This window comes from Otolemur garnettii, unplaced genomic scaffold, assembly GCF_000181295.1.
Source record: "Otolemur garnettii isolate 467f Iridium unplaced genomic scaffold, OtoGar3 scaffold00079, whole genome shotgun sequence".
In the NCBI taxonomy this organism is placed as follows: domain Eukaryota; kingdom Metazoa; phylum Chordata; class Mammalia; order Primates; family Galagidae; genus Otolemur; species Otolemur garnettii.
This window is the reverse complement of record NW_003852474.1, coordinates 6488822-6503236: the sequence shown is the minus strand read 5'-3', so window position 1 is coordinate 6503236 and position 14415 is coordinate 6488822. Positions and strand designations below refer to the sequence as shown.

General features: G+C 43.4%; 1 protein-coding gene across 1 annotated transcript in view; it reads right to left on the bottom strand.

Annotated features, from left to right (window-relative positions):
* LOC111726766 (TBC1 domain family member 8-like) overlaps positions 1–14415 on the bottom strand; it is a 75127-nt gene that overhangs the window by 9333 nt on the left and 51379 nt on the right. Inside the window, exons 2-3 of the mRNA XM_023515786.1 lie at positions 14255–14410; positions 13939–14012 (exon numbers count right to left, since the gene is read on the bottom strand). Of these exons, the coding sequence (XP_023371554.1) occupies positions 13939–14012; positions 14255–14410 (230 nt within the window). The remainder of the gene's footprint in view (positions 1–13938; positions 14013–14254; positions 14411–14415) is intronic.

Sequence of the window (14415 nt, the reverse complement as noted above, 5' to 3'; positions counted from 1 at the left end):
TTTGGAGACAGGACTTTTCAGGAGGTAACTAAGGTTAAATGAGGCCATTAGTGTGGGGCCCAGATGCAGCGTCCTTCTAAGAAGAGGAAGAGACGCCAGGGATATAAGTGCATAGGAAAAAGCCACGCGTGGTCAGAGGGAGAAAGCTGCCATCTACAAGCCAAGGGGAGAGGCCCCACCAGAAACCAATCCCACCAGTACCTGGACTGTGGACTTTCCCAGCCTCCAGAATTAGAAGAAATAAATGCTTGCTATTTAAGCCCCTCAATCTTGTGGGGGGGGGGGTTATGGGAAACAGTAGCAAACTTATACAGCTGTTTAAAAAAATTTACAGGAATATTGTGGAATGTCATGGAAGTCCAATTAGGAAAATACCACCCTGTCTTATTAAGGATTGAGGGGGAAAAAAAAGGACTTTCCCATTTTCTAAGAAAATTCAAGTCTAATGGTTCTTGAACTTTACCCGTATAAGAAGTAAGAGATGAGATTTGTAAATGCCTATGCAAAAGTAAATTTCAGTATTGAAACCCTCAAGTAAGACCACAACACAACCAGTCCTGATGAATTAGGAACAACCAACTCAGATTCTGTATTCTAAGAAAGGGAGCCAATGGAGGACAGGGTCAGGACGCCCGGCATGTGGCAGGCGTTGGTTAGGGTTATTACACACTTAACATCACTTATCTTCATAAAAATGTTACGAGGTGGGTGTTAGCATTTCCATTTTCTAGGTGAGAAAAGTAAAGGGAAGAAAAGCACCAACCCCGAGGCCAGTGCCCCCGCCTCAGGCCCCCTCTGCCTACGCCATCGCCATGGATGGGAGCTCCTAGCCGCTGAGTCACACTGAAACTCACACACAGTATTTATTCTCTTCGGTTTTCCCCAGAGGTATTTTCAGGAAATAAAACAAGCATCTCATTGTTTATACCTACAGTTTCTGCACGAATGCTGCCATAAATAACTGAATCCCAGCAACGCTTCTCTCTGCATAATAAGCGTCCAGCTGAACAGAGTGGCTTCTCCAGCCACCCAAGTCCTGCTTCACAACGGAATGGACATTCTGTGTGCCTAGATAAACGGGAAAACATTTCTCCACTGGGCAAACCCTACCCATCCACTGGGTAAATGCCGAGGCGAAAGCCATACAGACTAGATAAGGGCTCAGATACACGTGTGGCTGTCTGTCATGGCAGAATCGTTCCCAAATTTCACTCAAACTTGATCCTATGCAGGGTAACTCAGGAGCCAAGAATTCAGATTTCAGAAACCTCACGTTCGTAAAGAGGATAGGGAGGCATCTAATCTATATGTCCAAATCCCGTCGTCATGACTTAAAAGATGTTCAACCGTGTATAGTTCTCATTATAGAGCTGGTGAAAATAAATTTAAACGTTTCTCTTTACGTAATTTCCTTGGTTCGGGGCTTGCAAATGAAATTAACAAGTTCCCTTTTACACAATCTCTTTGCCCTTTTATACCTTCAAATGAAATTAATGAGTCCCTAAACGTACTTAACAGGAAGTGAAAAACAGACAAACTCAATCTCTAGGACACTGAAAGTAAATAGATTTTTAATTTATAGTTGAAACAATCATTAAAAGGAAGGCAATGGAGAACAGAAAAAAATGTTGAAAAAATAATGGCTGAAATTTTTCAAGTACAATAAAAACTATAAATATACAGATCTAAGAATCTCAATAAACCCCAAGCAGAAAAAGTATTAAAAAAAAAAAAAATCACACTAGCTCGGCGCCTGTAGCTTTTTTTTTTCCTGCATAATAAGCAGCCACATACACCAAGGCTGACAGGTTCAAACCCCGCCCAGGCCTGTAAACAACGATAACTGCAACCAAAAAATAGCCAGGTATTGTGGTGGGTGCCTATAGGACCAGCTACTTGGGAGGCTGAGGCAAGAGAATCGCATAAGCCCAAGAGTTTGAGGTTGCTGTGAGCTGTGACACCACAACTACTGAGGATGTCATAGTGAGAGACTGTCTCAAAAAAAACAAAAACAAAAAAATGCTAATGAACATCATAATCAAATTAGCAAAGAACCAGTGATAAAGAAAAGAAAGCCATAATATAATTACACAGGAACTAAAATAAAAATTACAGCAAACTGCTTATCAAAAACAATGCAAGCCAATCAATATATGTGGAGCAACAGCTTTATAATACAAAAAATAAAAATCAATTTAAAAGTACTTGAAGAAAACAAGTCAATTTCTCTATAATCTGGGAATGAGAAAACCCTCCTTGCCATCATTCAAAGTCAGAAACTATAAAAGAAATGAGTTCTAAATCCTACCACACACACACACACACACGCACACACACGTGAAAACCTCTGCATGATAAAACACACCGAAAGCAAAGCCACCAAAATACAAACAACAAACTGGACAAAAATATTTTTAATTTTGTATCTCAGCCGTATCTCCTTCTTTGGTTCCTTTTCTGTGCCATAGAGAACTGTTTCTGGCTTAGCTGTCCACTATTTTGCTTTACAAATATTACACAAATACCCAATACGTATCCGTATTTCCCCCTCCTTTTTTTCAGCAAAGTCATAGATACTCTGTTCTATGACTTGCCTTTCTCACATATAAACATATTGTAGGAATCACTCCATATCTAAACAGAGATAGTATCATCTTCCTTAGTGTGGTCTTTCATTGTGTAAAAGTCCCAGAGTTTATTCAAGTTCACACTGATGCCCACTTGGATGGCTTTCAACTTGAGCCGTGGCGAGTAACGCCCCACTAAATATCCTCGTATGAAGTCCTTTTGTGCTTTTACTGCTATGTCTTTGGCCTAGATTCCTAGACGTGGGCTTGCCGGATTAAGAGTAAACTAAATATGAAGTTTTCTTAGACATTGCTACATTTCCCTTCCTTCTTTGTGGTTGTATCCTTTTTTAAAATTCCCATCGGCAATGCATGAAAGTACCTGCTTTTCCATAGACTGTCATCAGATGCATTGCAAAATATTGGAGTTATCCAACTTCATTCGAAAGACGTGATGTTTCGGCATAGTTTTAATTTGCAGTCCTTTTTTGATGAGCAGGTTTCCACCCTAAGCACTGTTTTCAGAAACTCTTTCTGTTACTTGCAGTTTTCTACTGAATGGTTTTTCTTCTTATACAGATGTGGTTTGTGTCACCCCAAAGCAATTACAATAGGAACACCAAAGATCACTGACCACAGGTCACCGTAACAGATACAACAATGATGAGAAACTCTGAAATATTGTCAAAGTTACCAAAATCTGACACACGCTGTAGGAAAAAAGCCACCGATAGACTTGCTTGAAGGGTTACCACAAACCTCCAATTTGTTTAAAAGAGAAAAAAAGCAACATCTAGAAGGCAAAATGAAGCAAAACACAATAAAATGAGGTATTTAAAACACAATAAAATGAGGTATGCCTGTAGTTAAATATATCCTAAGGCCAAAGAGAACAGCCAATTTCAAATTTCATTGAAGTATTCTTGCTAACAGCAATATATAGAAATGATGTGTGTGTCTGTGTGTGTATACGATTAGATATATACACAAATAATTATGTGAAGATTACTATTAATCATACTTTCTATATAAGAGAAGGGGAAAACAAATCTAAAATCAAATTTAAGTTACAACCATGTATAATAGTTTAACAGCTAAATTAGAAACGTTAAGTATGAACTCATGATTTATTTTTCTTTTTCATCACATTTACTTCTTAGGTTCATATTTACTCAAAAAGCCTTAACAGTAATGACAACCCAGCGCCAATGCACACCACTGTCAACTAGACGGAAGTCTCTGAATACCATTCCCATTAAAAGGAGCCAGGGCTATGTGGAAGAATGGCTGATTCCAGATAAGCAGTGGGACATGTACAAGGTGAACATTTAGTGGCTTGTTGGTTAGAAAGCAAAGAAGCGTTCAAAGGTAAATGGGGAAAGGAAACAAGGCACAAAAGTCACAGGATGGGGCTGTAAATGGGCAAAAGACTGAACAGTCCATGTATATTAAAAAAGAAAAAGAAGAACGGTTCAGTAATTAACTGAAACACACTAAATACATTGCTTAAAACTCTTGGCTTATAGTGCTCACTGTATAATTCTTTCAACATTTCTGTATGTTTGAAAATGTTCATAATGGGCTCCGTGCCTGTGGCTCAAGTGGCTAAGGCGCCAGCCACATACACCTAAGGTGGCGGGTTCGAATCCAGCCCGGGCTGCCAAAAACAACAATGACATCTGCAACCAAAAAACAGCCAGGCGTTGTGGCAGGCGCCTGTGGTCCCAGCTACTTGGGAGGCTGAGGTAGGAGACTTGCTTGAGTCCAGAAGTTGGAGGTTGCTGTGAGCTGTGATGCCACGGCACCCTACCCAGGGGGATAGCTTGAGGCTCTGTCTCAAAAAAAAAAAAAAAGAAAAGAAAAGAAAAGAAAATGTTCATAATGAAATGCTAGAGTATGGAATCTTGACTTTAAAGGATATTAAAAGGGAAAAGAAGGAAAGATGAAGAAAAAAGTTAAAAAATAATTATCTTGTTATTACTCCCAATAACCAGAGAACCAACTCCTTATACTACCGGTGGGCAATTAAAAGGCAAAAATAAGTTATCTTCCCCATCTTTTCTGAATATATTTTGTCTCAGAGTTACCAAACAGCACCCCCCCCCCAATTGATGGTTCTTCTTTACAGACAAACTCAAGCTGACTGTTGTAAAAGGGTCGATCAAATTAGAAAATCACCGTTTCATAATCCACAGAGGAAAGGTGAATTCAGGCAAGGAGCATAACAGATCAAAGTCCTTGACAAAAGCTGGATGGCAGAAAATGCAATGGCTGCCGTCCCACGAACTCACCAACTGATCTCAGCATCACTAAGAATGTCACATCCAGATCACACAAAACAAATGCATAGAACCACCTAGTAAACATTCTCCTAAACACAGTTGAACCCACATTTAATGAAACCTTTGTAAGTAACTTCCAGTTTGGGGGAAACGTGAAGGAAATCGTATTGAGTTAAATGCTGCTCTGAGGGAAAAACAGACCCCAGTAGGGCAGAGGGGACACTGTACAGGAAAACACACTGGCCCAACCTCAAGGAGTCAAGGGCATCAAACAAAGCAGGGGTGGGGGAGGAGAGGAGGGAGGAGGCTTTCTACTAAGAGAGACTTAGGAAACACAAACAAATGTGGTATGTGGTTCCTGTCGAACATGGATTACAACAACCCAGGTCTACACAACATTCCTGCCATGAGCAGGAGGCTTGCAAAAGGGCTGCATACAGGGACACCAAGGAACCTCGGTTAACTGCATCAGCTTAATAAGGCCACTGTAGTGACATACAGGTAAGGCTGACCATGTTTTTCAGAGATGTTTAGTAAAATGAGTAGGAGTAAAATATTGCGATTTTTAAGTTTGCTTTAAAAAACCTAAGAAAGGCTGGGCGTGGTGGCTCATACCTGTAATCCCAGCTACACAGGAGGCTGTGAACTATGACACCATGGCACTCTACCCAGGTTGATAGAGTGAGACTCTATCTCAAAATATAAAAATAGGATGGCGCCTGTGGCTCAAGGAGTAGGGCACCAGCTCCATATCCCAGAGGTGGTGGGTTCAAACCCAGCCCCAGACAAAAACTGCAACAACAAAAAATAAAATTAAATTAAAATAGGCTCAGTGTCTGTGGCTCATGTGGCTAAGGCACCAGCCACACACACCTAAGGTGGCGGGTTCAAATCCAGCCCGGGCCCACCAAACAACGACAGCTGCAACCAAAAAAATAGCCAGGAGTTGTGGTGGGCACCTGTCGTCTCAGCTACTTGGGAGGCTGAGGCAGGAGACTCGCTTGAGCCCAGGAGTTGGAGGTTGCTGTGAGCTGTGATGCCACAGCACTCTACCCAGGGGGACAGCTTTAGACTCTGTCTCAAAAATAAATAAATTAAAATAAAATAAATTAAAATAAAATAAAATAAATAAGAAGTGAACCCGTGTGGCCCCATAGGCCCCATGGAATTCTGGAGGGTATGGAGTAGCAAGACACACCCACCAGGGGCAGAGAGTGTGGTGTATCTGTTCTCCATTTCTGTGCTGTTTTCTGATCATTGAAGAATCATTTAATAAGAAGCCATTTACAAAAATTTTCTTCTTTTTAAATCCACAGGCCTCAGCCAATGTCTCTTCATCCACCAAAAATGAAACCTCCATATGGGCTCCTTCCTTACAAATCCCACTGCATGAAGAAGTCAGGCAACCTGTTCACTCTGCAACCAGTGAGATACGAGAAGTCTGACCTCAGCTACTTGGGAGGCTGAGGCAAGAGGATCACTTGAGCCCAAGATTTGAGGTTGCTGTGAGCTATGATGCCACAGCACTCTTCCCAGAGCAACAAGGTGAGAATGTGTCAAAAAGAAGAGAGAGAGAAAGAGAAAAGAAAAGAAATGAAAAGAAAAGAGGAAAGTTTGGTTCCACTTTTTTTTTTTAAATAGAGACAAGAGTCTTACTATGTTGCCCAAGCTTGTCTGGCCTCAAGCAATCCTTCTGCTTCTACCTACCAAAGTGGTGGAATTATAAGCCTGAGCCATTTCACTTGGCCTGATTCCAGGTTTTAAAAAAACTTTTTTAACATCACTTTGACCTCTAAGTTTATGAAATCTAAAAATTAGAGTCAGCATGTACCTGCTTTTGTAAATAAGAACCCACAACCTCCCTAGTGGAAGAACACTGTTGGTGGGTCATCATTTGAGCATAAGCAAAATTACTTCATTTAAAACAAAAAGAGCCAGGTGACAGTAACTCCATAACAGAAACCAAAGGATAGCCTCGCACCCCTCACCTCCCGGCTGTTCCCGAGGGTAAACCCCACATGGAAAATTCCAGCCTGTGTTGCTCTAAGGAAATATGGATCAACCAAAAATGAGGTGTGACAGCTCACACTGCCGGAGGTCATGGTGTGCACCCAGGGAGCGTTCTAGCTCTCCTCCTGCTGGGCTGCCTCCCAGGCTTTCCTTGAAGCACCCAGGGAGCTCTGTTCTTAAGAAAAAGATCTGGTTGGCATTTCCTCTGTTACCCTGGCACAAAGTTCACGAAGATGCTAATCAGATCTGCCCTGGAACATTTCCTCCCTTAATACAATTCTCACTCCAGAAACAAAGCAAACAGCCATGCAGAATGCACGAAACTAAGAACCAACCACGTCAAGGGCAAGGGAGAGAGACCTTGCTCTGAAAGAAGATTCCGTCAGAGCCTATGCCAGACCCTCCTCCTCACAGCCCCGATGCCGAGGTGGCCCTGGCCAGCCCCCACGCTCCCTATGCCCTGCTTCTTCCCTCCCCAGAGTCATGTGATTATACCTTCTGATATGACGTTGACAGAAAGCATTTTTTAAACAAGAATCCTGTGACTGTCAGTTTTTTAGGGCATATGCAAGGTTTTGAATAGCAAAAGTATCACATCTTCCCTTAATGATGGTTGGTGTTTCAAAAGGATGTCTATTTTCATTTTCTAAACCTAAAATATGAACTAAGCTTTTCCAAACTATACACATATCCTCTCCTCCCAAGATGCGCCGTGCCCCCACCCCCGCCCCGTGTGCTTGCACCTACCGGTCCCATGTCCACGTAGGGCAGTCACTGTCCTTTTCTCTGGTTTCCTGCTCTCCCTTCATTTCATTCAAGATCATGGGACACACCTGGCTAACAACACGAACGCTCTGCATCGATGCTGCCATAAACAGAGCCCAAAACTACGTGGGCAGTCTGAAGCTCAAACTCGCATGTGCAAAGACACAAGTGTATGAAGGTTTGACAAGTTTCCATTAAGCCACCTCAGCCATGCTTCGGAGAGGACCCCACCCCGGCTGTCTGGGAGCTGGCCATGAGGAAGTCCTCTTTCAGTCACTAGAAAAGACAGTCCACCTCCTATCTCAATTAACCTACAGGAAAAGGAGTCAAATTATTGCATAATCAACTCAATTCCTGGGATGATGTAGGCAGATAATTCAAAGTATTGCAGTTGTTGCCTGTGTTTTTTCTGTTTCCTGAAAACCAGGCAAAGACAACAATACACTCAGTGCTCAAAGCCATATAAAGAATAAAATGCATGCCATTAACCAGCAGCAGCAAAATAACCACCTGCCAAAAGGAGCACGAAATAGCCACATCTCACACAGGAACATGACCGCTAACTTGAAGCCTGGCATGGCCTGGACGTCTCAATGCAGGACAGGGCCATGACCACAAAGGCCATTAAATATCGAGAAATGACAACAAAATCTCTTCATTCTTCTAGGGACCCACAGGGCTCTTCACAGTGAAAGCAGCCAAACGCTGGCCCGACACAGGCTGGGCCCTGCCCTCTAGGCTGTCCTGTTCACCACCTTCTCTTTCTTCCCTCAACTGACCACCAATTAGCTCCTGCGATTCTGTTCTCCTGGTTCCATACAACACATCCTTGTTCCTACTCATGCCCCAATCATCTCAATATCCCATTTTAAAAAGAAGGACATACAATAGAATATTATTCAGTCTTAAAAAGGAAGGAAATTCTGACACTTGCAGCAACACAGGTGAGCCCTAAAGACGCTGCACTGAGTAAAAGAAGCTGGTCACCAAGGAAACATCCCGCATGACTCCACTAACTTGAGGTACCCCAGCAGTCAAGTTCATGCAGACAGAAAGTGGAATACCAGCTGCCTGGGGCTAGGGGAGCCACAGGGGGAAGATGGATAGTGATAATAGGTGTATACTATGAATATACTTAATGCAACTAAACTGTACATTTTAAAAGGTTAAGATGATAAATTTTATGTTATGTATATTTTACAACAATAAAAAAATGTTTTTAAGAAATTAAGAGGCTCGGTGCCCATGGCTCAGTGGTCAGGGCACTGGCCACATACACGGGGGCTGGCGTGTTTGAACCTGGCCAGGGCCTGCTAAACAACAATGACAGCCCAGGCATTGTGGCGGGCAACTGTAGTTCCAGCTACTTGGGAGGCTGAGGCAAGAGAATCACTTAAGCCCAAGAGTTGGAGGTTGCTGTGAGCTGTGATGCCATGGCACTCTACCCAGCACGACAGCTACGCACAGATCTCATCTGCCAAATGATAATGTAGTTCGTCCATTAAATACCTATCTCTGCTTAAAAACAGAGAAAGAATTGTGTCCTCAAAGGCTCTCCTATGTCTCCCTATCCTGCGGTTGGGCAGCAAAATCAAGTGAAGACTTTATCACTCCCAAAGGCCTTTCTTCCTATTCCTACCCACGTCCTGGGGCCACCCAGGCCCTTCCTGCAGTTCTTTTATATTATATCTGAGACCCAAATCCTGGACAGGAACCCTTTCTCAATGCTAAAGACACAATAAAATATTAACTACAGTGGGTCAATAACACACTGCAAGATGCCCAATAACTCCCAGAAGAGGCCTGAATAGCTAAATCAATACCACATTTCCAAGACAGAAATACACTCACAATTCTCTCCTCCTGAGCCCAAGAACAGCACACTGAAAAGAACACTTTCTTACTCAGGGGGAAAGATGGGGGCAGAAAGGGAGATGCTTCTGCAGATCCGGCCTGCATCAAGCCCAAGGCAAAAATCTAGCCCAGCGGGATCCAAAGGAAGGAGATTTGGTTCCACAGAAAGATATTAGAGTTAAACCTGTTCAGCGTTATACACTGCTGGGGGCACAAAGCCAGGGCAGCTGGTGCAAACTTTATGGCAGGCAATGTGGAAATACATATAAGCCAGGTACAGGGGCTCACTCTTGTAATCCTAGCACTCTGGGAGGCCGAGGTGGGTAGATCCCTTGAGCTCAAGAGTTTGAGACCAGCCTGAGCAAGAATGAGACCTCATCTCTACTAAAAACAGCTACTCGAGAAGCTGAGGCAAGAGGACTGCTTGAGTTCAGAGTTTGAGGTTGCTGTGAACTAGGCTGATGCCACAGCATCCTAGCCTGGAGCAACAGAGTGAGACTCTACGTGTCAAAACAAAAAGGAAATATATATTAAAGGCATTATAAACACTTGTCCCTTCAGTGCAGCCATTCCTTATGATAGTCTTCACGGTGTGTCCTTCAAGACACGGTGTGTCCTTTCCTCTTCTACTTTCCTGGTCTCTTACACCTGTAATCATCATTCCATGCTGGTCTCTGCATTCCTGCGCTCGCTGGAAAGCCAGGTGAGGGAAGACTGCTCCTCATACAGGCACCACCACAGAATCCCCAACCCCCAAGCATGCTACAGCCTTCCCAGGTTCACTGCCCGCTGCTCAAGAGGAAGGCAATAATGCCAAGACAGCAGGGGCTGTGCAGGGAAAGAGTTTACTACTGCAGGTGCCATGGGGGAGACGGAGGAAATTCTCAAATCTGTCTCCCCGAGAATTTAGGACAAAGGGTTCTTAAAGACTGACAAGCAAACAGCTAGGGAATTGGGTCTGCTGATTGGCTAGGGATGAATTCATAAGATCAGGAAGCAGAAACTATCTTCTTATGCTGAGTTAGTTCTCAGGTCTCAGTGCACTGGTCTGGTTTAGGTCAGTGGCCCGCCAGAATGCAGGGTCTGGAAGATATCCCAAAGACCAGCCTTGTTTCCCAAGGGGATGTTATCTATAATAGCAATGAAGAAGACTGAGAGTTTTTAAGACCATCACTTGTGTGACTTCTGAGTAAGCAATTAGAGACAGCAAGTTAGGGAACAATGAATGGCTGGGTTTACATATATCCCTATATCTCTGCAGAGCTCGGGCCCCTGCCACTGCTCCCACCTTCTATTGACTTCCTAAAGGGCAGTTTCAAGCATGTATCTGGTACTTGGCAGGCACCGAACATGTCAAAAAAATGGCCTTTGGGGATTGAGCAGTGTCCTGAAAGATTTAAAGGAATGGATGTTTTCTTCAGTTTTTAAAATCCTAAGAAATCAGTACCAATTAAGTATTTAATAAAGCATTAGGTGAGTAAGTTGATCTACATCTATAGAGTTGAATGCCATACATCCATTAATAACTACACTGGCCAGGGCCTGGTGGCTCAGGCCTATAATCCCAACACTTGGGAGGCCAAGGCTGGAGGAGCGCTCGAGGCCAGGAGTTTGAGACCAACTTGGGCAACATAGCAAGACCCCATCTCTATTAAAAAAATTAAAATTAGCCAGGTATGGTAACACACACCTGTAGTCCCAGCTGCTCAGGAGGCTTAGGGAGATGGATCACTTGAGCCCAGGAGTTTGAGGCACTCCAGCCTAGGTGACAGAAGGATACCCTGTCTCTTTAAAAATAAAATAAACCTACACCAAACGGCTGTGGTTTCAAAGTGTGTGAATTCAGGAATACAGGAGATGTAGGCAACTCCCCATGCTGCCCCAGAAGCCAAATGAGGAAGGAGAGAAAAATCCAAATAGTCTTATCAAAAGCTCCAAACCGCCCAAGAAATGTGAAAAGGGGGAGAACCCAACTCCATCAGCTACCGCATCTAGTCCAGTGTCCCACCAGTCCTCCCTCCTCTGCTCCCATGACAGAAGCTAAAAGGTGACACTAGGTTAGTGCCAACATCACGCCAGGATGACAATGCCCAGGCCTGGGCAAGAGGAGGGAAACAGCACAGCAACAAAGCCACAATCACAGCACCCGAGGGCCGCAGGAGGTGCCGTCCTGGGGGGAAACAGAGCACTGAAGGACGAGGAAGAAATGCTCACAAACGCGGCCCGCTCCAGAACAGTACGACAAGGACTCAAATTCAGTAAAATGAAGAGCTCACAGATGAGATGATAAAGAAACAGATAAAAAGAGATTCTAAAAGGGCAGCGCCTGTGGCTCAAGGAGTAGGGCGCCAGCCCCATATACTGGAAGTGGTGAGTTCCAACCCCGTCCCAGCCACAAATTTAAAAAAAAAAGAGAGAGAGAGAGATCTTAGAAATGTAAGGAAATGAACTGAAAATCAAAACAGGACAACAAAAATTGGCAGATGAGCTAAACGCATCAAGGCACATAATACACTGCTGAAAAGTGAATAATTAACTCAGAACAGAGTTATGAACAGAATGAAGAGCACAGAGAGAGAAAAACAGAAAGGAAAAGCAGAACCGATATCCAAGGTAAAGTGTCCTTGAGGTAGAGAAGCCAATAAATGAAATGTAAAAGGCATCCAAAAATCTAACACACAGAATGACCTTAGAAAATTTCCCCAAGTGACTACAGGAATCAATCCGCAGACTGCAAGAGTGCACTGTATTCCAGAAAAATGTAACACATTTGTGCTCATGGCAGGAAGAGAGTCTAATCAGATGATTAAACTCTGCAACAAAGACAAGAGTTACACCCATAAAAAAGGACGCCACCCACAAGGGGGGAAATATCAGAGCAGCCTGAGATTTCTGCTACCATCCTGTCAAATACTGGCAACCCCAGAGCAGCAGACTATCATACCCAGCCAAGGTGTCACTCGAGTCCAAAAAACAAGGGACAAATATTTGCAAACATGAAAACATTCAGAGACGAGGGCACTCAGGTGGTATCAGGGGAAGAAAACAGGAATCCAGCCAATTGAGAGATAAACCCAAATAAAAGACTCTGAATTGGCAATCAGTAGTTAGAAGCATTAAATCAATTTAAATGGGAACTGAGTCAAGCAATCACTATTTAAATACAGTCACAGGACAGAATGGGAATTACAAGGTAAAACCAACCATATAACTTTTTGGAGTGAGAGATGGGAGAAGCAGGAGAGATTAGGAATGCTGACGCCCTTGACCCATAAGGGCAGAGAGTCATTGAACATTCTCGGAATTAAAACATTGTTTTTCAAAAGCCACAATTCTAACTTCATAATGCTTTCATTATGAGATTTCAAAAATCTCTTCCCTTCACCTCACATGAACCTTTTAGAAAATAATCTTTCGTGTGTTAAAGGAAACATTTATTTGAAGTTTAACATTTCCTTGGCTTCACTTCAGTTTCTCTCCTTTTATGGAAATCAGGGAAACGTCATACTTTTGTTATAAAATAGCACTGACAGAGAAGTTGTATTTTTATAAAAATACTCTCATCCATCTTCGCCATGGTCCTTGTACACGTCTAAACACATTAGGAAGCTGTCTGGGATGACATTCACCTCGGGGAACCAGAGGTTATTTGGGGTGGCTAGGATCTGGGGTGAAAGATATTTTCTTCTTTGTACTTTTCAGTGTTCACTGATTTCTTTCTATGGCGCATGCAGCCTGTTTATCATTCTATGCAAATACACAATAATCTGTCTTAATTGAAAACCCAAACAAAACAGACTGAATAAAAACATGCTGATTTGTTAACAGTGATTAGTATCGGATAGTGGGATACGATGAGAATTCTCTTCTTCGTCCTTTCCGTATTTTTCCAGGAAAAAAAAATCCATTGCTGCCAGAGAACATGTTGAGGTGATGGTGAAAAGTTTACAATAGCTCATCAAGTGCTAAGAGAAAACACAGAACTAAAAACTTTTGTGTGTATCTGGAGACAGAAGATGAACACTGGATAAAGGGCTGCAGATAACTTTTTCCTTCTTTTTTACTCTACTTTTTAATTTCTGGACGATGAACAGTGGCTATTTGTGCAAAAGAAAACAAAAAAGGCACATTTTGATTTTGCGTTTTAATAGAAGGGGCTTCTTGGGATGTTATAATTCCCAGCCGGGAGGGACCTGAGCAGTCAGACAGAGCCCCAGGTAATGCCTGGAGGAGGAAGAGAAACCTCAGAAGGAGCCGAGCGCCTGCGTCCCCGCAGCACCCCACAGTCAGGGCTTTGTTCTTTCACTGCCAACGTGGAACAAGGGGGTAAAGGCTGCTCTACAGCAGACGCCACCCTTGGAATTTGCCCCCATACTATCGCAGTATATGTGTGCACCCAGGATCATGTTTGTTAAGTCAGAAACAAGATTAAGAAGAAAACGGCTCGATTCATACCATACACGAGCACCCAGGAACACACCACTCAAAGCCCCGCATGCCCGGGCCACACTGCCAAGCTTGTAGCCTTTATGTGCTTTTGAGAGTTAAAAAAGAGAAAAATGGGAGAAAGGAGGGAAGGGAGGGGAGGAGGAAGGACAGAGAAGAGGGGAGGAGAGAGAGCAGATGGAACAGGATTGAAGAGAACAGCAGAGTGGGGCTGAGGCCCTAAAAGCAGACAAGGTTCTGAAGTGGTTACCTTCAAGCGTCACCGACATGCAGATACTCGGCATGCTTAGACCTTAAGGTGTGGAACATTCCACCTGGAACAAAACTCACCAGTGGCTATGGCCCAGTAAACGTCTGATCCATTCAGTAACTCACCACATGCTATGGGAGAATAAACCTGGGACCCAGGAACTTGAAGCAGAATTCGAAATGGAGCGACACGCGCATTGGAGTCCAGCACTGCATCCAGAGCGCCGACCAGGCGACCTGCA